At 33.3% G+C, this 25,756-nt stretch overlaps 2 protein-coding genes across 6 annotated transcripts; both read right to left on the reverse strand.

The window, feature by feature from the left end:
• Nucleotides 1–1,549: 1,549 nt before the first annotated feature.
• Nucleotides 1,550–9,139, reverse strand: LOC126687131 (CLP protease regulatory subunit CLPX1, mitochondrial). Of its 2 annotated transcripts, none has more exons than XM_050381533.2 (15): nucleotides 8,313–9,139; nucleotides 8,037–8,098; nucleotides 7,546–7,646; nucleotides 6,726–6,805; nucleotides 5,983–6,033; nucleotides 5,490–5,564; nucleotides 5,300–5,377; nucleotides 4,998–5,054; nucleotides 4,676–4,746; nucleotides 4,483–4,582; nucleotides 4,249–4,353; nucleotides 3,644–3,706; nucleotides 3,330–3,452; nucleotides 1,939–2,094; nucleotides 1,550–1,859 (listed from the first exon to the last, which is right to left on the reverse strand). In XM_050381533.2, the coding sequence occupies exons 1-15, from the start codon at nucleotides 8,856–8,858 to the stop codon at nucleotides 1,788–1,790; spliced, it is 1,740 nt and encodes a 579-aa protein (XP_050237490.1). In that variant the 5' UTR covers nucleotides 8,859–9,139; the 3' UTR covers nucleotides 1,550–1,787. The 2 variants fall into 2 exon arrangements, with proteins under 2 accessions (XP_050237490.1, XP_050237491.1); XM_050381534.2 differs by having other exon boundaries at nucleotides 7,546–7,638; nucleotides 8,313–8,532.
• Nucleotides 9,140–10,095: 956 nt separating this feature from the next.
• Nucleotides 10,096–24,556, reverse strand: LOC126685737 (uncharacterized). 4 transcript variants are annotated; one of them, XM_050379677.2, is made up of 14 exons: nucleotides 24,388–24,556; nucleotides 21,565–24,264; nucleotides 20,651–20,781; nucleotides 20,068–20,167; nucleotides 19,843–19,975; nucleotides 19,685–19,748; nucleotides 18,105–18,888; nucleotides 16,473–16,799; nucleotides 13,769–14,629; nucleotides 13,611–13,683; nucleotides 13,135–13,205; nucleotides 12,116–12,235; nucleotides 11,315–11,385; nucleotides 10,096–10,354 (listed from the first exon to the last, which is right to left on the reverse strand). In XM_050379677.2, exons 2-14 carry the CDS (start codon nucleotides 24,151–24,153, stop codon nucleotides 10,312–10,314), a joined length of 5,367 nt encoding a protein of 1,788 aa, XP_050235634.1. In that variant the 5' UTR covers nucleotides 24,154–24,264; nucleotides 24,388–24,556; the 3' UTR covers nucleotides 10,096–10,311. The 4 variants fall into 4 exon arrangements, with proteins under 4 accessions (XP_050235634.1, XP_050235633.1, XP_050235632.1 ...); XM_050379676.2 differs by having other exon boundaries at nucleotides 13,120–13,205; nucleotides 21,565–24,159; nucleotides 24,388–24,555; XM_050379675.2 differs by having other exon boundaries at nucleotides 13,120–13,205; nucleotides 21,565–24,162; nucleotides 24,388–24,555.
• Nucleotides 24,557–25,756: the final 1,200 nt, after the last annotated feature.

The raw sequence follows: 25,756 nt of genomic DNA on the forward strand, positions 1-25,756 counted from the left end.
TATATAGTGCTAACTCTATTTATAAAAAGCGAATTACAAGTTAAAAGTAAGAAAATGATAAAGAAAAATACTATCAGAATCGTGAGTAAAGTTAGAAAATAGCTAATAATTAGTGAAAAATTGAAAGAATATATTTAGTGTAAACTATTTCTATTTTAAGCTATTAAATGTAAAAAGCAACCTAGCACTGCATGAAAGAAATTAGCTGATTTAGCATTTTTAAAAAGTAACTCCGTTTTTTGTATTTTGTGTAATTTTTTCTTAATAAAATAATCAATAATTCAATAAAAAAAAGTTGGTGATTTCTTGAACAAATCATCATTAACATTTCAAAAATAGATTTATCGAAGAACAGAAAAAATAAAAAAAATCGACAAGATTTTTTAAATAATAAACCTGTGACGAGATCAGGGACGGGCCCTTTAAGGGATCAGGAGATGCCATGGCCCCCTCAAGAAACAAAATAAATAATGAGCTCAATTTACTAAAGTTTGATTGTATCTATACTATTAGCGTATGAGAACTCCAAATGAAAATGAAAACTGACTCAATTTTCATCAAATTTGCACGTCTTCAAACCGAGAAAACCCCAAACGGAAAGAGTGATTATCTCATACAACAGATGTGTATATTTATAACTATGTTAGATATATTATGTATTGACGAGGCACATTCCTTGTATCATTGTATCAGATAATATCTCCAAACAAAATAATGACAGTAAAAAATTATGTATTTGACGAAGGATGTTTGTATCAGTGTATATATTAACATTAATGAAATAACATCATATTAAAGTTCGATTTAATCGGTTTGGTCAATCAATAATTAAATCAATTCAAAACCGAAAACTAAATTTTCTATTCATTCACATCCAAACCGATCTTTTTAAACCATGCACTAAATGTAGACTAAAATGATACGCCCTCCAAAAAATATTAGAATCAAATCTATAAATCAGCAAAGCATTTGCCTACTCCAGCAATTTTGACCAACCATATAGTCATCAAATTTTTAACTTTAAAGCTAAATGTAGAAATATAACAACATAATGATCTACAAATAATTGCAGACAACCTCTTGTTTTATAACGTTCATATGGAAGATAATAAGAGAGCAAAGAGATATACCTTTCGATTCGTATAATAGTTCGGTAAAGGAACAAAATAATCAATTCGGTAAGACTTTTTCTGGGGGAGCTAGTTTTAAAAAGACCTGTTAACTCAAAAATATCCAACTTTTTGGCCCTTTTCACTTATAATTATGACCCAACCTTTTTAAAAACGTCAATTTTAGCCTAATTTCGATCAACTGTAGCTAGCTATTTTTTTTTTGAAGGGATCAAACCTTCAATTGTATTCTAATTTTGAAAAGTATCTTTCAATTGAAAAAAAGTTAGATTTGGTCATAAATGAAAAAAATTGAGGAAATAATTTTTTAATGAATTATGCCTAATTGGCTACAGTTAAATGGATTTATCAAAATTAGACTAAAATTGACATTTTTAATAGATTGGACCACAAATGAAAAAAAAGCAGAAAAGACCAGATTACTTAAAAACACAAAATATCTATTTCCAAGAAAATGATGCCAAACACAAGAGTATTTTGTAAGCCAAAAAACAACAAGGTGGGCTACCAAATGATTAGAAAATGTACACAATTACATTATGGCTTGACTGCAGCTGAACTGAAATTTCGTGGACCAACTGTTTATTATGTTTGCTTTTTTAAATTTACTAAATTAATATGAACTAGTATTATGTACATGGATTAGCTTACAGTACATTACATGCTAGCGACGATGGAAGAGAGCTCTGTTTCCACTTCCGGTTCTCCTTCAGACCCATCGGCAGCAGTCTACAAAGATATTATTACCATTAGCTACTATTTTGAAATATGTATATTTACGGAATAAAATTAAACATGTAATACCCACCTCGGAATCCTTTACTTTTTGTTTGGAGAGGTAACAATCCAATGCACCCTTACCATAGAGGATCTTGCCTCCAGTTCCGCGTCCTTTGGATCCTACAGCTTCTTCGTCAACTATAACAGCATCGATGATATTATCTCCTGTTCTAACATCAGGAATCTGCGACGAAGTTGCAATATAGAATCAGATTCTAGATAACATAATATCATAGTTTCGGTCACAGTAGTTCGGGCAATTCATGAATAGGCCCGCAAACATTCAAAAGAAAGCATTGCTGTTCCTTAAGGACAAGACGCAGCAGTTACACTATTACTGAGAAGGATGGCAGTAACAATAGCAAATGCCGAAGCAGTGTTAGTAGGTATTATATTTAATGCAAGTTCATCCTCGAACACAGATTGGTTTAATTATTTATTTGTAGGTATATATGTACTATAAAGATAAATAAATACATTTTTATTTAGAGTTTGAATAAATTTACTCTAATAAGTCCTTAAATGTCTCTAAAGTTACACACAAGTGGAATCAAATTCGCAAAGAAAGTTAAAGGCAGAACTGAAATGAAATGAATTCTACACTAGAATTGGTCCAAACAGGCCCTAAACCTTAAAATTGATGTATTCTCTTCAATGAGCCCTCATGGAGCTTTTGGTACAATTGACTTCCAAATTTATTTTTTTGTAAAATTCATTTACAAATATTTATAGCTGCATTTGGTTTATTAATTAATTCATTTAGTAACTCTATTTTTAAATTTTCATTAGAATTGGTCATCTTTATGTCAAATAAATTACTACTAAATAATTTCATTTGCAAATGAAATGAATTGTAGACATACCATGCAAGAGGAGTATAATATAGATTTGGTCATGACTCATGAGTAACAAAAAGGCCTATACATCATCGAAGAAATATTATCAATCACCTTGATGAGTTTTTCTACAGTGTCCTGACAAGACTTGCAAAGTGTTTTTTTATAAATAACGAGGGAAGAAATCCGAGATTTTCACATCCAAAATTTTATGACTATTCACCGCATTCAAATAACATTTCCTTCAAGCTACAGTAAAATTCTTCTAAGTGGTTATATTTAACGTACATCAGTTAGTTTCAGTTCCAAATCGGTTCTTTTATCTTTTCTTTGTAAACTTTATATGTGCTATAAAAAATGGAATAAATTATCCGAGTTTCAATAGGTAATTATGAAGTCCTTTTATAGGTGAAGTTATATGTTAGTGGAAAGGAATTGACTAAAGTTCAAGCAGAGTGTTAGAAAGGCTTGAGTTCCTTAAACCCAGACATTGAAGGCTTTTGAAGCAAAACTTTGTACATGAATTTTCTGCAAGCATCTTGTAACTAGACATGTGAACAAGAACAAAAAAGTAGCAACGCACCTCATACATGGAATCCATCAATATGGTTTCTAGTATGGTCCGAAGCCCTCGAGCACCGGTGTTTTTGGTTATTGCATTTTTAGCAATTAATCTCAACGCATCTTCTGTGTAATGTAATTTCACCTGCAAAACAACATAAATTGGAATAAACTAGGCTCCCATAGTGACCAGAGTCCTGAGCAAGCATGTGAAAAGAAACTGACATGATATTCGCTCATAAGCATACATAACAATAGGGAAGCATAAAGCCGAGAATTGTTAATAGAAGTCCCAATAAACTATCTAGGGAATAGCAGCATGAAATAAATACTTACACCATTCATTTGAAACATCTTCTTGTATTGCTTCCCAAGGGCATTTTTTGGCTCAGTCAAAACCTACAAAATCGTAATATCACATTAACAAACAAGACTAACAGCTATGAAAAATCCACGCAACTGTTTTCAAGAAAAAAATAAATCAATTGGATAAGCTACATGATTCCATTCAAAAAGCTCAACCTAGACTATTATATCCACATGTATCTCAACCAGATGCCAAATAGGCAGTATTTTGTTTGATAGGCCCTCAGAAGTAATAGGAATCTCTTTTTATGATTCACTATTTATCTTTCAATTTTTAGTGGAATCACAAGTTCACAACATGACTAGACCCTAAAAGACCTGAATGGTAACATTCGATGGTAACAGAAAGTTGACACTTTAAGCAAGTTCTTACTAAGCTTATAGTTTACATGGAACACCGTACTTGGCTGCAATACAGGCATTGAAATCCTCATGTAGTGATACAATATTTACTAATAAACGATTTGAATGATTTAATTATAAACATTTAAAATAATCGTCATGGTTTTTCAATTAATTAGCAGCATCAAAGAATAGTTGCATACATAACATTAATTAGGGAAAATATATATTACCTGCACAAGTTGATTCTCAGTAAGTGCTGATAAACTCACAAGAACTGGAAATCTTCCAACAAATTCAGGTATCAGGCCATAAGAAATAAGATCACCACTTTCAACCTGTTAAACACGACATAAATTTTAATGCATCTGAGGATATTGACTTTTGACGGAAGGAAAAGAAAAGACTAAAAGAAATAAAAATATATAACAAAAATAATTTTAGAGAAACAAGCTGTTTGCACTTACAGTCTCCAATAAAGATGATGTCACAGCAGCACTTGTAACACCACCTGTTCTCATGTTTGCACGTACTGGTGCACCAAACCCAATGGAAGAATCTTGGCGCCTGTAATGAATTTTCATTAACATTTTCCTATCAAAGCTGACCTGAAGCTATTTCAGAAGTAGAAAGACAACAGCAACTATGGTAAAAAAAAACCTTTCTGAAATGGTCTTCTCCAAGTCAATAAAGGCACCCCCACATATGAAGAGAATATCCTTTGTATCAATCTGCGCAAAAACATAAATCAAGAAACGAGCAAATGGACATAAGCAACATAGGTTAGTAAGAAAAGGAAAATTATAAGATTTATTGCACGACAGAAGCTTGCTAATTTTATTTCAGCAAAAGTTGGTCCATGACCCAAATCCTCACCAAGTATTACATTAAAAAAAAAGACTATCCTCATTTAATATTTTAAGCTCAAGGAAAGACTAACCATAAAAAAAAACAGAAAGTATTAAGCCAAGATGCGTGGTACCTGAATATTTTCACCTCTTGGATGTTTTCGAGCTCCCTTTTCTGGAACATTGACAACCTGAATCAACCAACAAATCACAGATATAGACAGACCATCTCATAAATTTAACCAAATAAAACTCAATAGCCATCTCATCTACGCAGATTCATTTCATTATGCTAAGAGTTTTTATATATCATCTGATCTGCTATATTCGAGATACACTTTAAAAGAGAAGATATGGCTGCTTCATAATGTTAAAAGGATAATAGGTGATGGCATAAGTAAATTTTTCCTACAGCTTATGCAAAACAAGTGCGTACCGTTCCTTCAAGCATTTTTAACAATGCTTGCTGAACTCCCTCACCAGATACATCTCTACTAATGTTAACACTCTCAGCCTGCATATCAAAAAATACAACCTTTAATAGCTTTTCTTCTAAAAAAGTAGGTAAAATAGAAGAAAAGAATGAACATTATTATGGAAGAAAAACATAAAATGTCAAAAGGAACCTTTTTTGTGATCTTGTCAACTTCATCAATGTATACAATGCCCTGCTGAGCAGCTGCCACATTATAGTCGGCAGACTGAGAAAAGAAGGAAGATGATAAAGAAAATGAAGAAAATATTAGAATGCTACATGTACAATAGCAGCATAGTACTACACAAACCAATTTACTCAAAGCAATATAGATCATGTTAATTTTGTAACTTGTAAGCATGATAGGATTGTTAACATTCTTCTCATAAAAACTTCTATATATCAGAAATGAAAATCAATTTTCAAATTCTCCTTGTATTGTAACAGAAACAAACAGCTTCACACATTGTGTGTCCTTAATGGAGAAAATTCGTCAAATTTTAGTTAACTAGTTTACAAAAAATATGATCCGCCAGACAGGCAAGATTATAAGACACAATAAGTAGCATGACATATACATCACTGCAATGGAAGTTGGTACATGAAAGACATGGCTTGAGGAGTTGAGAATTGTACAAAATTACCATAAGTAGCTTGTACAATATGGATTCCACATCTTCCCCAACATATCCTGCCTGCAATAGCAATTTGAAAAACATAAAATCACTTGTCATTACAGATATCCTAGCGTTAGCACCCAAACTTAAGTGAAGGATATGAGATAACCAAAGCATATCCATCAATTAAATTCTACCCAGTAAGGGAAATAAAAAGAAACAACACAAAAAATACACATGCAAAAGAATATGCCTGAGAAACCCAAACTAATTTCATTTTCCCATTTAGTCAAAAACACACAAAAACATGCACAAAGAAAAAACTAGTTTATGAACTATACTTTTGCTACTGCAGCTTTTCCCTATATCTCTAGATGAAAATAGAAATTTAAACACCTAGAATAAGCATAGAATAAGATAGATGTAAATTGTAATCTTCTTTACTTAAGAAAAAATGCACGAAGAAAAAAATGCACGAAGAACCGCAGTCATGCTGAATATGACTATACGCAGATGCCCATGCCTGAGCAATAACAATCAAGGAACAGAACCTTCAAGTAATACAATCAGCAGAAAAAATTACTAGATGTGAGATTCTGACTTTGATAAATCAATAACCAAATGAAAAATATATGTTCTGGCAGAGCTATGCCCCTCTACCGTATAATATTTTAAATCATTAAACATGATGCACATAAAGAATAAAGAAAAACACTATTATCTTCAATGAATAAAATCATTATTATCTTCTATGAGTGCCACCAACTTACCTGAGTCAATGTGGTTGCATCTGCAATAACAAAGGGAACATTCACAAACCGTGCCAGAGTTTTGGCAAGTAATGTCTTCCCTGTCCTTGAAATGGCATCAGATGCAACAAGAAGTGAGACCAGTAAATAACAAATCTCAAAGACAATTGTTAAACAATCATAAATATCTCAACATCATTACCATGCAACTTAAAGATAAAAAGAAAATCAAACCACCAGAACCCTTCAGGTAGGAAATAATTGACCAGTGTAAACAAATAATAAAGAATAGGTGGTGGAAATAAATAGGCATAATATAGCCCTTGTAGCATATACCCACAAATAAAATTTAGGAATTATGACAGATAATTTTGTAATGTCAGCAAAGCAGCAACACAAATATTTTGATTTTGAATTTCATAAGTAATAGCAATCAAGAAAAGCTAGCCAAATTCATCCATCAATGGCCAGCAGCCATAGCATATTTTTACAGTTACCGGAAATCCATCTACAGGAAAAAGTTGCCAACATTTTTCTCAAAATGTGTCCCTCAACTGATAGCTTGAGTTCTCTCAAACATGCCCTATTTCCCTATTGCAAATTGACCATAACGGCGTAACCTATATTCTACTTAAAATGGCATCTAAAGAGAGCCATGGTCTTAAGCAATTCACATAAAAGGAATCAAATATCTAGATATTTGCAAATCAGCTAACGCTTTCATCCTTCATTAGCATTTTTCATTTGATGTCAGGGAAGCGAGAATCAATAAAATTCAAGAGACTACTCAAAAAATCGTAAAACTGAAATAAGAATTCAGATAGGAGTAATTAGTAATTACCTGAGCCTGTAGGTCCCATGAGAAGAATGTTACTTTTCTCAAGTTCCACATCATCATCGTCCACAATTTCTGATTTGCTATTTCCTGAATCTCCTGCAGACCTAACTTCCCAAGTTGCAATGAACATATTAGAAGTCGACTAAACTTGAAAACTAACAAAAAATTGAAGCTCTTAGGGAGAAGACTAAGAGCTAGAAATGTTAAAATGCTTCTCGTTTCTCTAAACCATCCAGGACAAAGCTATGGCAAAAGGCATAACAACGAAAATTACAAAACATTGAAATTAGCTCAAGTGTAAACTACCTGTCATTCAGTTAAAACAATTTTGTTCACAACTAGGTCAAATAAATTCAACATATGTTAGACTGCCATTATGCCTCATTCCTAACTGATGATTAACCACAATTTCTCAGATTGCAACCATATCTCAACAGGAAAAAGAAATGGAATGTAAATGGGAGCTGCACATCTGATAGAGGTACAAAACTGACCACTTTTGAATGGAATCATGATAGATCCTCTTATAGTGATTGTAAACTGCGACGGAGAGCACCTGTATAGAAGAGAATATAAGATACAATTACAAAAGCAGAAGCCGCAGAATACAGTTCTACAATAAAATTTAAATTAGCAGATATGAAATTATAGACCACATACTGTATTTATATATCCCACAAACCACTTTATTTGAAACAAAATTTCTAAACTTAAGGTTGCTTCCGTTGTTTACCATCAAACAATGAAAAAAAAAACAATTAAAAAATCACCTTTTTAGCTCTCTCTTGTCCAATAACAAATTTATCAAGTCCCTTACAAATTTCTTTAGGAGTTGGAAAATTATTACCCAAATTAGATCCACCCCAACACCCATCCTTCAAATTCGACCCAGACCCACCTCTACTTCCACCACCGCCGCCGCCGCCAAGCACTTCACTTGCCCTAACAGTAGCAATCTCATCTCCCGGTGGCTGCCACACCTCCGGTGGCTCCCCTCCATAACTAGACCCACCACCACCACTACCAATAACATTATAATTCAAATTTTGACCCCAATTTCTCTTATTATCCAGCAATCGAATACCCTTATCCACAAATTCACCTCGCAGAGATAACGGCTTGAATGAAGTGAAGTGATACGGAGTATTGGCAAAATAATCGTCCCATTTACTACGATATGTACAGTAAGAGCTAGAGCTAAATAGTGTTACACCGCCGCCTCCGCCGCCGCCGGCTAGCATGTAACTGAATGTGAAGTATCTGGCGGTGAAGGAAGCTGTTCTTTTCGATGATTTGGATCTGAAAACTGCTGCCATGGCGGGAAAATTAACAAATTAGGTATTAATGCGAAGATGGAGAAGAAAAGCAGGGGGAATTTGTAAATTGAAAGATGGGTTTGAGATAATTGGGGGTGAATTTAAGTGGGTATGTTTTAGATTGAATAATTATCATTTACGGGTGGATAATTATTTTTTGTGTATTGGAACTGACTGAGAAATAAATATCTGACCGGAAAAAGAAGTGTTAGAACAAGAAATGCTTGCTTGAGATTGGAGTAAGGACAAATTTTTAGTTTTCTTTCTAAAGCTACTGTGTTCCGACAAAAATCTGTTGTTTTTATTTTTACATCCCAAAAAATTCAATGAATAATTATAAAACAAAAATTATAAAAACTATAAATTTTAAAAATGCATCCAACTTCTTTTTATCAGAAATATATTTCTTCTATATTAATTATTAGCGGGAATTAATTAACATAAACTATTTTTACGCAGGCAAACCACGGTCTAAAAAAGAGTCGGGAGTAAAACCCTCACCTCACATAATGTTAAGTACTTGGTCATTAGGCCTAGTCTTCAAATAACATTCATCCTACTTTAAGATGACTAATTTCGAATCTCACTTCTAATAGAATTGAAATTTATTATTTTTAGCAGTGATGCATAAAATTTAATATAAACTTACTTTGATGTATTTAAAATTTAAAATTTTACTAAATCCATGCATTGTGCATTGAAAAAAGTCGATGTTTTAAAATTATTAAAACTAGAAACTAACTTCTTTTTGTAGAAAATAATGATAATATTACTTATATTCTTTTTATAAAATATTACATGAAAATATTAAAACACAGTCTGAATATATTGTTAGTAACGTTCAGTATGATTTTATAATAAATTTTATTTTTTAAAGATAACAGAAAAATGATATATATTTTAGTGTATAATGATTGTAAAATACTTTTTTTACTATGTTGTCTATACATTGTTTATGCACATACAATTGGTACAGTTTTACAATGTATTTAATTGTGTTTTGTAGTCTTTAAAGAATGCTAATGGTCGTATATACTTGTCAATTTATTTGAAAATATATAATTGAAAATCCCTTGGTTTATAACATTTATCAAATTTTAACTTCATTCATTATCTCGTAATTTGACAAGTTTAAATGTTTCCTTTTTTGTCAAAAAAGAAAAACTGACAATTCATAATGTGTTTTTTTTTTGTCAATTTGAAGTGATTTTTCTAAATAACTTTTGCCAACTTATAATTCCAAATCTAACACTTGCTGTATATTAAAAATTGCAATAGCCATTTCTCGAACATGTCGAACCTGTGTCGAAACCATGATACAATCTACGGTAACCTATTGTGAAGGACATATAGGATGCTGTTCTGCAATTATACAACTCACATCAATTTACTTCATAGCTACAGTCTACGTTAAACCCGATACAACTTGCAGAGGACAGCTTTATTTATAAAATTAGGGTACATTTTCTTGAACTTGCACGTCCCGATTTGAAGAACTGCAGTGCGAGAGACAATTATTACAGTTAATAAAAATTAGGGGTGTATTTTTGGTTCAAACTGAAACAAAAATTGGAATTTCTTAAAAACAAAACAAAACAGAATACTTGAGAATTTAAACGAGCCAGTTGATTCGGTTGGCTTTTTTGATATGGTTTGAGCCAAAAATGAACTAAAATTTCCGTACTTGTCAAACTGAACCAAACCAAAAAATAAAAAAAATTATAACACCAAGCCGAACCGAACCAAATTTGTTGGATCGATTTGATTATCCGGTTTGATTTTACACACCCCTAATTCTCACATACAACCCCAAACTAAATTAACAATTCCATTTCACACACACAAAATGCATTTTTGAGCAACTTACTGATAAAAGCTGTCTTCCAAGGTATAATCTTCAGAAGATACAAACCAAAACCGGAAAGATATTATAAAAAGATTAGTTTTTCGGTTTTGTTTGATTTTTTTTTTTTTGAAAGTAGGTTTTGTTTGATTTTAAACACTAAAAGAACACTTTAAGTTTTAATATAAACCGAATCAAAATAATCAAACCGAACTGAAACCCGACTGAAATGACAGGTTTTGTCTGAAAATTTACACTTCCTCAAAATTTTGGTTTGCTTTGGTTCTGAATCGAATGCACACACCCTAGCCAAGGATATATTTCTACATACGATCAAGCAGAATCATTTGCATTGCTATTATTTTTTTATGATCGATTCGCAATATCAACTTCAAATCAAGTGCCTTTCCTATAAAACACCCTAATAAAACACAGATTTTAAGGGTTAAGCAAGATTATCATTATTTGTTCAGCCACGTTCTATTGAATCCACCAAATTTTTCAACCAGCAAGATAATTAACAGATTATAATAACCTCACAGCTCTGCATTTGGCAATAATAATTAACGAAATATTCACAAGGTAATGAGATCAAGAGTGTGAGTGTTCTTACTGGAGTTCAGAAGTAAGACTTCTTGCATCACTAACAGCAGATCTTGCAGCAAATAGTGCCATCTTCTTTACCTAAGAAAAAGTGAAGATTTTTATAAAAATTATTAGAGCTCGCTTACTATCGGCTTGCAAAAAATAAAGGGTTAATTACTTAAAAAATGCTCGTCCTTTAGCGAAATTTGCAATTTAACCTTTTTTTTTTTGCAATTTCATGCATGACATTTCATTTTTTTTTTTGGCAATTTTGATACAACCCGGCCATCCGAAACTGATGTGTCTAATCAGAGGAGACCAGGCATACACAGTACAGAACAATTATATCATCTTCAGATGATCAGGTTGCATGAAATTACAAATAATCCATGACAACGCAAAAATTAAAAAGATATTAATTAAATTACTATTTTCGCTAAAAGTCGAGCATCTTTTTAGTAATTAACCCAAAAATAATAAACCAAATTCAAGCATTTAGTGTACAATAATCCGGTAGTTAGCGGGCATGAGATTTTATATATACCAGACACCAATATCACCTCAGGGGAATGATTATAGCTAAAATTTAGTCTAGCTCTAGAGAACAATATTTACATATGTTCATCTCATTATAACCTGTTTAAGAACAATTACAGACCATTCCACCCTCACCCCCTACAAATCAATGTCATTTATGGTAAAATTGTTGCTCTACAAAATCAGGACAAAAAGCAATGAACAATTCCGATGACCTCTTAGGATGAACTCAACTTAAATGTCAAATTTCAGGTTATGAAGGAGCTGGGAACATATAAAATATGTGATGTACCTCCAATTTATCTTCTTTAGCTCTATGGTTTTTTGGAAGCATTCGGAACTCTTCAGTCAGTCGGATGCATTCTTGAACATTGTCAGGAGATACAAAATCAAGGGCAACTTTTATGCATGACTGGATGAAAAGCAGGTAAATCAGTCTTAGCAAGACAAATCAGAAAATTCACTTCAAAAGGCTAATTATTTAATCTAGGGTTAATACTTAATTCCCAATAAATGCCTGACGTTTAGTGCTTCTAGCACTTGAATCCCGACTTTTAAATTTTAGCAAACTAATCATTAACCTTTGTAATTTTTGCAATTCAATGCATGGAAGTCGGCGGTGAAATTGTGCTGACGTGAAACGACGACATTTTACAACACAATTTCACTGCCGATTGATTTTATGCGTTGAATTGCAAAATTACAAAAGTTAGCCCTTAATTTGCCAAGATTTAGAAGTCGCGATTAAAGCGCTAAACACACTAAATGTTAGTCATTTATTTGCAATTAACCCTTTAATCTACGATTTTGATTTGATCTACTAGTCTAGGCAGTTCAAAAGTTAGCACTTATTTTCTTCTACTTTTTTTCACCAGAAAAATAAAACTAGCAGAGGCTTTCGAGCCACAGAATTTGATTTAAGCTTAAAACATAACAAACATTTCAATTCTATGAATATGATTTTGTTAAGGAAGGAATACTTCTTCATATTGCAATTAGAAACTCCATCGAGTATTTTCTCTTCGCAGTCACTTTTCTTTTCATTTCAGATATTATTTTGGATTTCATGATCTGATGTTAAATTATTATTGTCACTAAACTTCATGATATTACATACTAATATCTCCAGAGGACGCAAATTTCAAAAAAGAAAACACAGTAGAATGTTCCATTCTAGGAGCCAACATGTTAAGTTGAGGTTAGTGGTAGCCAGACAACAACCAGATCATGAGAAGAAGAATAAAATATAAAAAAATCCAAGCTGATAAAAGATAGATAATGCTAAAAAAATGTAACCTTTCTATTCCTCACTTGATGTGGACACCCTGCAGGAATGAAAACAGCCTCACCAAGGTGTTGCTCGAATGTCCAAGGTTCAACACCTGAAAAAGAGTTTATGGTTACAATCATAAGGAAAATTTCATAGTTACAATGATGGATTAGTTGCCTTTAAAATCATGAACTTTAGCGTATTTTGCATTTTAACACGAAATTTCAAGTTTGGTTATTTAAAACATGAACTATATTTTTTTTTCGAAACACCAAGCGATTTCCTTTAAAAGAATGCTGATGTGGACACATGAAAATATATACTGTTTCGGCGTCCACATCAGCAACTTTTTAACGGAAAATTGCCCGGTGTTTTGAATTGCAGGAATTTGAAAGTCGGTATCAGACATTGCAGCAATTAATAGTTCGCATCAAATTTGCCAAAGACGCTAAAGTCCAAGACTTTTAAAGCAATTAAGTCTACAATGATTAGCAGGGAAAAAAAGACAATTTCTTACTGAACTCCTCCTTCAACTGCCTTTTATGTTTGTCATTGAGATAAAAGGTCTGGTCATGAATAGGATGAATAACCTGAAGCAAGTGCAGGACATGAGCTTCAAATAATGTAACTTACAATCACACCACTATGCACTAGCATTGGTAGCAAAATACGCACAGGATTCACAGGAAGATTACTGATATGACGAAACTCTTTCTGATGCTTCTTCAAGTACTCAATTAACTTGGGTACATCCTGCCTACGAAAAATGTCCCACACAGCACCACCATATTGGATATCTGCTGCACAATTGTCTTGAAGAGATTTCCTACTCAAGTTTCCATGCAAATCAGTAGATTCCATATCATTCAATTCCTCTAATACATTGCTATTGCTGAAGCATTTATCATTTTCATGACTCGGAGAACAAGAGCTATTTTCTTCAGCCCTCATGCCCATGATTTCATCTCCGACAGGGCCATCAGATGTGCTGGTACGCAACGAATTAACATCAATAAGGTCACCAACTTTTGATGAATACACTTTCAGCTTGTCAAGTTTCTTGACCATATCATTTGTCTTCTCAGAATGTCCGTCCCACAAGGAGCTGGACATATGGGAGCTAGAATGCGGCACCCTTGGATTCAAGTTTCCAACCAACTGTTCATCAGTATTTTCAATTTCTGTAATTCCTGTAGAAGTGGGATACTTTGAGGAAAACTGGGTGCCACACGATCCCAAAGTACGCCACTCTACGCATTTATTTTGTTCTTCATCCAATATTTTTTCATGTATATGCAGCCATTCTAATGAAGAATCTGTCTCAATGATTTCCTCTTTTTGAGAAAATTCAGTATCTAAGCTCTCATCTTTATGAGTTCTTTTTATTGGCTTCCTTCCAATTGTACCTGAAGCTTTTGGCATGTCACCAGAAATCTGATGCAAATCTTCTTCATCGTATTTCTTCTGTAGTTTATTTATAACTTTTTTTTGCCAAGCTGGAATCTTTATTTCAGTCATGTGAGTGAGTACATTGACCTAAAGGAAAATTTGAAAGGAAAAGATAACAAAAGAAAAGAAGAATAAGATTCAATAAATAACAAAAATAATGAGCAGAATTAAAGAAAGCATGAGTGTGCGTCTGTAACTAGCAGTAATCAACTTAAATCCGCATCACAATTCACATCTCTTTAGTTTTAAAGAGTTTGGACTAATCATGCATGGGTTTGCACCTATGATTTGTCATTTTAATTTGAATAGGACTCGATATGTTTCTAAGAGGTATCGATTTGCTTATCATATTAAGACTTTTCTTTGTGATTTAATTTCCCACAGAATACTAGCATCATGCTGAACTTGCATGAAACTAGAAAGCTTTCGGAAGAATCCTACAAGCATTCTGAAAATGAATAATAATTTAGCGCTTAAAAGATATCTGTATCCTGCAAGGTAATGCATGACAAAAGCAAGCTAACTTAGCAATATGTCTTGCCCAATAACAATCCAAGTTTGGAAGCTCAATCTAAAGCAGATAATAAGGCTGTAAAAATATAGCATAGTATTAGCCAATTATGTTTATTAACAATCAGCAGAATGTCCTATTTTTCGAAGATTTATTCATTAACCAATCATCAATGTCTTACACACATGATGCGAGTTTAGATGCTTGACCTAACACACATAAGTATACAATATGCAGCAGTATATAGAATAAGGGTGATGATATTTCCAGATCAAAATTTGATAGGGCCGGAGCTATGTTCAATACTATGACAGATTTGTCTTGAACAATCTTGGTAGCAACTTAATATAGATGAACAACCCAATTTTGCTGTTTTAGATAGCACATTTTTCATTATATCCATTAGAACTTTTCTTTTCACATTATCATATTGCAGCTATATCAACAACGCAAATAATAAACAACCAACTTTTACCCTTTACAAGTATAACATAGTCTCGAATTCAATTCATATACAGAACACAAGAAAAATCGTAACTTTTCATTTTCGGGAGAGGATAGTGTGGGTTCGCTTTTCTTTTTCCCACTAAAAAATGGAAAAAGACATGAAATTGATCTTCTACACTTTTGAACTCGTCAAACTTGTTTGACATTGTTCAATAATGTAAGTAAAGTTAAAGCCTGTTAATCTTGGAGAAGCATATACTGGAGATTGGGATTGTCATTATATTTTTCTCTAACTAAATACGATTCTTTTGAAAAAGAAATGAGAAACTTAGAAGGAAAAATATTAACCGAGTCTGAAGAGCAAGAAACTTGCCAAAGTATAAAATATGGCTCTTACCCTATCAAATCTTGATCTGGAAGTATCGACATCCGTAGCATAATATTTAAGTATAGAATTAAATTTGTCATGGGAAAAAAGGAAAAACGGATAACACTATGGCCATGTTTGATTCATAGAATGGAATAGCTATTCCTTAAGGAATGGAATAACTGTTATTTACTTTTTGAGAGGAGTGTTTATTCCACAAAATCATCGAATAGCAATTCTATGGAACAACTATTATATGAACCAAAGTAAAGAATAGTCATTCTATACGGAATAGCTATCCCATTCGGCACCTATTCCATAAACCAAACATGCCTATATATCATACCAAAAACTAATGATTTCAGGTAAAAGTAGAAGATGATTTCATCTCCCCTTTGAAAATCCTACGACATAGACATTCTTCCAAAATAACCAAGAACCTAGTATAAGTTAATTATCAAAAGAGTTAGAATTAAAACATGTTCTGTGGAGATAAGATAATAATGTCTTTAATAATATCTTGATTTCACAAGAACCTTACTTTTTGCAGCTTTCAAGAAAATTTTGATATATCTTACAAGTCTCATACAGAAAGTAATGCTTACCGCATCAGATATGTCACAGTGCAGTTTCGTCACTGAATCGCCTCTACCAAGTTCTTCAAGAGATCCATAAGCTATGTATGTTTTGGGTCCCAAGTCTGGTTTCAAGACAGCAGGAAGCTTTGTAGCAAGATTTAGAACACCTGATTTTGGATGGGTATATTCACTAAAAGGAAGCATAGCCATAAATTCAGCACCATGCCTTGGCAAGCATTCTTCAAATGAATTTGATGGGGGCCAATCCTTCAGCTTCAGCATCTCCGGCCACCCATTTCTATAGTTACGACCCTCTAAGTAACCTTTGAAAAACTGGAAAATGTTAATTTCAACCTGCGGAGCCAACAAGAGCACATTTGATGCCTTAAGTTAATAATATGTATAGCACAAAACACGAACCAATTGTAAGAGAAATCAGCTTTATCGGCTGATATCTGGACGTAAAAATGTAGCAATTCAGATAGTATAAGCTGAAAAAACTTAAAATAACCAGGTAATCTCAACTACAATATATTAACATGCAACATAGTACCCTGTATAAATCCAAAAGGCTTTAGAAAGAGAAGACCATATTCCAGGGTGCAAACAACACTACCAAGATGAAACTATGCATTTAAAGTTTATCTAGTTGTTCTTTTCTCAGGATGCATACTTTAATTCTCTTTAGTATTCATTTGTGTCTTTACCTTAAAAACTGAAATAGTCAAAACTGCACACTCGTACCTCTTTCTAAACACTAGTACTTCTGTTAGATTCCAATGGTCTCCAAATTTTTGGTCATTGAAATTCAATTTGGAAGAAATTTTTTTTGCAGGTCTTAGATACGGATTTTTATTAAGAAAGTCTAAAAGTGAATAAACTAACCAAACAAAATAATAGAAAAAGTCCAGTCATAACTTAGTTCATTTAGGTGAATTCGGTGGTCAGGAATTTTGAATCAAACTGAATAAATAGGATTCTCCCTTCTTCATTGCAATAAAGTCTTGGTCAGTTTACCACATAAAAGATAATATGAGCTGCATTTTAGCTCAGAAAATGAGAAGTGATAATTTTCTGTTTGATTGTGTACCTAGACTTACAAAATGCAACTGAAAATGGGTGAAGAATGAGTGGCAGGACTGGAAACCTTCGAAAGTTGTGGATAACTTTGTTATATCGTATGGCATGAAAACAATAAATGTCCGTAATAAGCAAATATCACCAAAACTGGATATAGAGTTAATGAGAGACATGAAGTAAAGCAGGAAACGTAATTTTAGGAGCATGGCTTGAAAATAAAGAAATAGCACATCTGCAGTTTGCATGTGGATGAATAGTCTTCATTTTTACAATTGGAGATTAATCAAGTTGTGCCTAAAGATTATATTCATCACGTGCGAGCCCCACAACAATGATAATTGGAAATCCATGTGTGTGCTATTAAAATGGCAATTGACAAGAATAAAAGAAAAAAACACATTTTTTTGCTTTAAAGTAGATATGTGATGCCCCATGTTAGTTTTTTTATTTAACTTTAAGCCATATCAACCAAATGCATCATATCAAGCAATTGCTTTATCTGCTTCACACATTCTCATCTATAGTAAATAAAAATAAATAATTTTTGAATGCACAAATGCTTTTAACATGTGAAAGTACCTCACACCAGTCCAGGCAATCTATTGCTTTCACCCTCTGTGCTTCTTCTTTTAATATCTTTTGTGCACCTAAAAGAGCCCTCCACATAACCATTGGTTCCCAACTCAAACCAGAAGTTTTTTCAAGTACATTTCTAACTATGATGGGTTCACCTCTCATCCAATGCATTTGAAAATGCTCAAATTCATTGCCTATGAGCCAAAGAGCATTTGGACAGTAGAGAAAATTATCATTACTTTTCTTCCTATCCGCTGCCTTTCTCACTTCAAAGTCTTTCATTCTGCAATTAGTAGAAATGAAAGGGCGGCACAAATAACAGCCCTGAAAGAAATCCGTATCTGGTGGCTTAAATTGAGTACTGAGTTCCTCTATACTCTTAATTAGCTCTTTAACCATATTAGCTTCAAAAACACATCTCAGTACAAGCATCCCGGTACCACAACCACCCTGTGCTTTCGGAGGGCAAGGAATCTGCCCATTAGTCTCTGGTCTCCAATCGGGAAAGTTGTACGGCAACTCAGTGTTACACTCATTTTCTGTATTGGACACTTGCATCTCCCAACAATTTTTTTCCCTATTCATAGTCTTCTGGTCATTCAAATATGCGTCTTGTCCGTTAATTCTTTCAGCAAAATGACGAAGTGAAGAGGATGATTCAGCTTCACTGCCTCCAGGCTGAACTCCTTCTCTTATTTCACGACAGCAATTCAGGCAAAGATCATAAGTACAACTAGCACTGCAGCAGCTTCTGTGAAAATTAACAATGGATGTATTGCAATTGTCACTGTTGAACAAGGAAAATTTCACAGTAAGGAATGTTATGAATAATCTGCAGAATTATGCATGCTTTCTTCATAAAAAAAATTCCAACTAGGTATATAGATAACATAACCTAGTCAGAAAGGAAAGCAAGGCTACTCATTACAACATCCAAACTTCTACCACTAAGAAAGGATATCTAACATTCATAGGGGAACGAACTTCAAGGTTTGATAACAAGAAAAGGAATAGCATGAACAAATAGAAAATAGTGTTAGATTAGAAAACAAAGATATTGAACACAAAATGACAGACCTACTATTGGCCAAGCCAAACAAAATGGAAGAAACCACTGATTGCATCAATAGCTTCATCCAGAGCCTTAACTTGGCTTCCTTATATTTTCACAAACAAAAAAGGTGTTGTATTTCAGAATACTCAACTTTGTAATAGAATTATCTGCATAAGAAAAAGGAGTGATGCAATGAACTAAGAAAAGTAAAGTTTATACAGAAACGAGAAAATATCACGATTTTATAATCAGAAAATTACAGATAAAAGAAAAATAAAAAAACTTCAATTCATAAGCCTACACTAGTGCAAGTTTTAAGCTATAGAAGCATTTTCAGGAATCTGTGTCTACCTATCACGAAAGGTGAGGCACATAATCAAGATATCAAATGTGGATGGTTGGATAGGTATCTAATTTTCCAAAATCATAATCTATAAAAAATCATAAAAAAGAGATAAAAGGAATATCAACTACTAATTATTATATAGCTAAAATTTCAGATTTGACATATGCAAGAATGAGATATTACCAATATAATCTATCATCGTCATCAAGTTCAGCTTTCAGTACATCCTCTTCTGTCAATTGAACACCTGCGGAAAAGAGGAAGATATATGAATTTAAGCATTCAGGGATTACTATATTACTAAAATTACAGAGACCGACAGATGGATCAATTTAAAATACCACAAATCCCTGCCTCCACTTCCAGTTCAGAGCTCTGCTCCTCCTGAATATGCTTCAGCACAGGATTAGTCTTGTGAAGCAGATAAAAGATATTTTGCAACTTGGCATACTTATCTGCTTCGCTAATCCCACCCTGTCAACAGAATAAAATTTCATAGTTCATCATCATAATAATATGCATGCAGAGCTGATAAGAGGGAAAAATGAAAGAAACCAGGCACCCACCTTCACAGCTACATCTTCCTTTAGGCATATTCTGCAATTACAATTACCACGACAGAAAGGGCATGCAATCTCTATCTGCTCCCTTGTTTTCTCCGGGTACCTAATTTTCATTTGAAAAGCAACTTCAAATTCATTACTTAAATAAGAAAACATCAATCAAAAGGATTGAAAGAATTTCCCTGCTTAGTTGAAGAAAAAAAATCATTGGTGATTCACTTTCAAAGTTAACCTCAAGTAAACTAAATGCTAACTGATAATTCCTTGACCAAGTGAATTAATTCTAATATCTTAATCTAAAGGAACTAGAAATGTAATTCATGACAACAAATACCTTTCTCTAAGAAAACGTTCCCAATATATAAAATTCTTGCAATACAAACTCAGTAGAGGGTCAAAGATGCACAGACTTCCCCTTGCATCTCCAAGAGGCTTTTTAGTGGTAAAAATTGTGACCTTCAAAGTCCAAATTATGTGATTCAACATTACTTCAGGTTTGCCCTTATTATAGATACCCAAAGACAAAATTCAATGTTCTCAACTACAAAATTTATGAGCAAAAGAAGAATGAGACTCGGTTCATTACCACTTTGCAAGGCATTCGTAGCAATAGCGTTTCCTTCTACAATTGGAACAAATAACAACGCCATTCTTATCACTCTTCAAACACTGGTGGCACATCAAACTCTTATGGACATTCTTGTTCTCAGTAGTGTCCTAAATAAATGCAGTTAAATAGATCATTATCCACTTCTTTCACTTTTTAACATAATACGTCGTAAAAATATGAGATAAAGGGCTGAATTTCCCCCTTTTAATCAAAAAAATGTAGTATTAATGAAAAATGGAGTACTTATAATTCTCGGCAACCAATGGTTAAACAAAATGAAAGAGGAGAAACCATTTTATAATTCACCTTATTAATATAGTTTAAGACTTAAATATTTCTGACTTTCTACAATATTTAAAAGAACTAAAAAGTCTATCAAATTAAATAAAAATACCAGAATTCCAAACACTTTAAACTATATAATATGATTATCATATCTACGGGCTCTTCTGAGGGTAACATGCCTAGTTATTTTGTATTATATTAATTTGGAAGCTCTAAAAATAGCTTTTGGCTTTCACATAAAAAGTAATACATATCAGTGCCATAATGAAAGGCTGATGAATATTATTCAACAACCAAAAGTCATTATTGTTTACAAAAAAATGTTCTGTCCATAAAAACTCATTGTGTTAGAATCCAATTTGAAAAGGGGAAAAAGGCAAAGCAAGGAATAAAAATCTCACAAGATTCCCTACGATTGCTAGACCATCTAAGTTTATCAAGTGAAGTTCCGCATTTGCAATTGAATATCATTGTTCGTTATAATTTGGTCACTTCATTAGACATCCATTTAACCTCTAAACTTTTACTTGATCAATATGTCAACATTAGCAAGTGTGCTCCAATGCATAAGCACTTTGATATAAGATAAATCCAGAGGAACTTACCAATAATTCAGAATTTTCTGGTAATGTGCTTAATTTCTTTGGCCTTCCTCTACGCCTCTTGGAAGCATTGCCAGAGTGAGTGTTAATCTCACTTACTTCATTACTTACAGCAGCTTCAACAGTCATTTCTTTCACTTCATCGCCCAAAACACCACTCTTATCATTCGCCGAATCTGCCATGGAAAATGTGCCCTCTACATTGTTGCACTCCCCAATATTTCGGCTTACTTCTTTGCTTCCGACACCTATGAGATGTTTCTTCTTATTCTTTGAACCCTTTGGCCTGCCTAGCTTACGTTTACGGGGTAAAATGCCATGTGCATCTACACGTTTAATACTTCCAGCAGCTTCAACAGTCAGTTCTTTCACTTCATCGCCCAAAACACTCTTATTACTATTCAAATTTGACATGGAAAATGTACCCTCGACATTGTTGCACTCCCCAATATTTCGGCTTACTTCCTCGGTCCCAACACCTATGAGATGTTTCTTCTTATTCTTTAAACCCTTTGGCTTGCCTGGCTTACATAATTCGTGTATAATGTCATGTGCATCTACGTGTTTAACACTTCCAGCAGCTTCAACAGCCGTTTCTTTCACTTCGTCACCCAAAACAACACTCTTTTCATTCTCCAAATCTGTCATGGAAAATGTGCCCTCGACATTGTTGCACTCCCCAGCTTTTCGGCTTTCTTCCTTGTTTCCAACACCTACGAGATTTTTTTTCTTATTTTTTACACCCTTGGGCCTGCCTCGCTTACCTTTTGCATGTATAATGCCGTGTGCATCTACACATTTAACACTTCCAGCAGCTGCAACAGTCAATTCTTTCACTTCATCACCCAAAACAACTCTCTTATCATTCTCCAAATCTGCCATGGAAAATGTGCCCTCAGCATTGTTGCACTCCCCATTATTTTGACTCACATCCTCGTTTCCAACACCTATGAAATGTTTCTTCTTATTCTTAACACCCTTTAGCCTGCCTCTCTTCCGTGTTGCGTGTATAGTGTCACGTGCATCTACATATTTAACACTTCCAGCAGCTTCAACAGTCGATTCTTTCACTTTATCACCCAGAAAAACACTCTTATCATTCTCCAAGTCTGGTATAGAAAACGTGCCCTTAACATTGTTGCACTCCCCATTATTTCGGCTCACATCCTCATTTCCAGCACCTACGGGATGTTTCTTCTTATTTTTAACACCCTTTAGCCTGCCTCTCTTTCGTGTTGCGTGTATAGTGTCATGTGCATCTACATATTTAACACTTCCAGCAGCTTCAATAGTCGATTCTTTCACTTCATCACCCAAAACAACATTGTTGCACTCCCCATTATTTTGGCTCACATCCTCGTTTCCAACTCCTACGAAATGCTTCTTCTTATTCTTTACGCCCTTTTTCCTGCCTCGCTTACCTTTTGCAGGTATAATGCCGTGTGCATCTACACATTTAACACTCCCATCAGCTTCAACAGTCGATTCTTTCACTTTATCACCCAAAACAACATTGTTGCACTCCCCATTATTTTGGCTCACATCCTTGTTTCCAACTCCTATGAAATGCTTCTTCTTATTCTTTACACCCTTTTTCCTGCCTCGCTTAACTTTTGCAGGTATAATGCCGTGTGCATCTACACATTTAACACTCCCAGCAGCTTCAACAGTCGATTCTTTCACTTTATCACCCAAAACAACATTGTTGCACTCCCCATTATTTTGGCTCACATCCTTGTTTCCAATTCCTATGAAATGCTTCTTCTTATTCTTTACACCCTTTTTCCTGCCTCGCTTACCTTTTGCAGGTATAATGCCGTGTGCATCTACACATTTAACACTCCCAGCCGCTTCAACAGTCGATTCTTTCACTTTTTCACCCAAAACAACACTCTTGTCATTCTCTAAATCTGGCATGGAGAATGTGCCTTCAACATTGTTGCAGTACTGCCCAGTAATTTGGCTCACATCCTCGTTTCCAACTCCGACGAAATGTTTCTTCTTATTCTTTACACCCTTTTTCCTGCCTCGCTTACCTTTTGCATGTATAATGCCCTGTGCATCTACACATTTAACACTCCCAGCAGCTTCAACAATCGATTCTTTCACTCCATCGCCCAAACCAACACTATTATCATTCTCCAAATCCGCCATGGAAAACGTACCATCAACATTGTTGCACTCCCCATTATTTCGGCTCACATCCTCGTTTCCAACACCTACGACACGTTTCTTCTTATTCTTTACACCCTTTGGCCTGCCTCGCTTACGCGTTGCGTGTATAACGTCATGTGCATCTACATAATCAACACTTCCAGTTCCAGCAGTTTCAACAGTCGATTCTTTCACTTCATCGCCCAAAACAACACGCTTCTCCATCTCCAAATCCGCCATGGAACCACTATTCCCACTCACACCCTCATTTCCAACACCTCCAAAACGTTTCTTCTTATTCTTTACACCCTTCGGCCTACCTCGCTTACGTTTTGCGCTTATAACACCATATGCATCAACACATTCAGCAACAACAATTCCCTTTTCGTTCTCTAAACCCTTCGGTTGATCACACCTATCTTCCAACACTTCCATCATACCTCACTGCTGCAATTAACAATTCAACTTCCAGTAATTCTAACACTCTTATTTAATTGCATAACAAAATTCTTCATACTCTAACCTTAACTACCAACTAATTTCATAAACCTAATAACAAGTCAGATAAAAAATTAATCATAATCTATAATACAAAAAATTAAACTCGGTAACTATCCAATTAATTCATATTCATATTCATACTTAATACAAGAATTAGAAGCTTGAGCTTACCTGCATGTGAGTGACGAGGACTTAATTGCAAATTTCAGTGGTCACAGTGAAGAACAAAGTGAAGGCGCATTGTAGCTAATCACCTGTTTTCAGTTTGCAAATTTTAGAGTTGAATTTTAACTTCGTAGGTAACGACTAACGAGCAATTAATAATAAAGTTAATTTTTAGAAAATAATTGTCCTACATATTCATTTCTGATTTATTACTTTAAATGCATCAAACAGGTCCTTTTTAACCATTTTTTAATGTTAAAATATTTTATTTAAAATTTATATGTTATTTTATAAAAAACATATGATAAAAATAATTGTAATTATTCATGCAATGGTATATTTGCATATGTAAAAATAAAATATTAAAATTATCAATAAATTTAAAATTTATTTATAGATTTTTCACTTTATGAAATAAAAAAATAGCTAAAAGCACTTGTTTTGATAGATTTGAAATGTTGAAATACTAATTAAATATGTTATGCAAAATATTAGATTAATGGTGTAATTTTGCTATTTTTAATAATTAACCTCTAAATATATTAATTTTTATCAATTAATCTAAATTGTTGTCAGTTGTTTAAACCTGTTAATCAACTATGACATTATAAGCCATTTTTAGAAACTATAAGTTTTTTTCAAAAAAAAACTTTACTATAAATATTAAAATATTCATATTTTTAAGTATTAAAATATTAAACTTTACTATTAGAGATATTAACATATTAAAAAACATTGTTAAGAAAAAAATCACATTATAAACCATTTTCAATCAAAATACATTTTTTTAAAAAAAAATGAATTATTCAATTTTGCTGATAAAAATTTACAAAATAATTTAGAAAAAAGTTTAAAACTGTTTGCTCCAGCCCAGAAGATGGTTGGTGGATCTCAGGATATGTTGTAGGGGAAGTTTAAGTATTTACTCCAACAATAAAAATATATGCACTTTATACCTCAACACGGAAAAGTTACAGAAAATATCTCATGCTTTTGTCAGATTTATGTTTTTACTCTAGGTGTTATTAAATATGATTTTACTCCGATATCATCTGGTTATCATAAACACTTCTGTAATTTATTTTTTTCGTATTATCATACAATTATCTTAATCTTATCATACTTCATTATCATCTAGTTATCATATTGCAATGTTTATGATAACAACATGATAATATAGTGATACTGACATGATAATCAGACATTGTTTTATCATAATATAATCATAGATATTATCATAACATTATCATCTAGATACCATAAATATTATCATCTCGTTATCATATGATAATATTATGATAACAACATGATAATATTATGATAACGATATGATAATCAAACATTATTTTCTCCAAAAAATCATTTTTTTTTCTTG

Source organism: Mercurialis annua, linkage group LG6 (genome assembly GCF_937616625.2).
Source record: "Mercurialis annua linkage group LG6, ddMerAnnu1.2, whole genome shotgun sequence".
Lineage (NCBI taxonomy): Eukaryota > Viridiplantae > Streptophyta > Magnoliopsida > Malpighiales > Euphorbiaceae > Mercurialis > Mercurialis annua.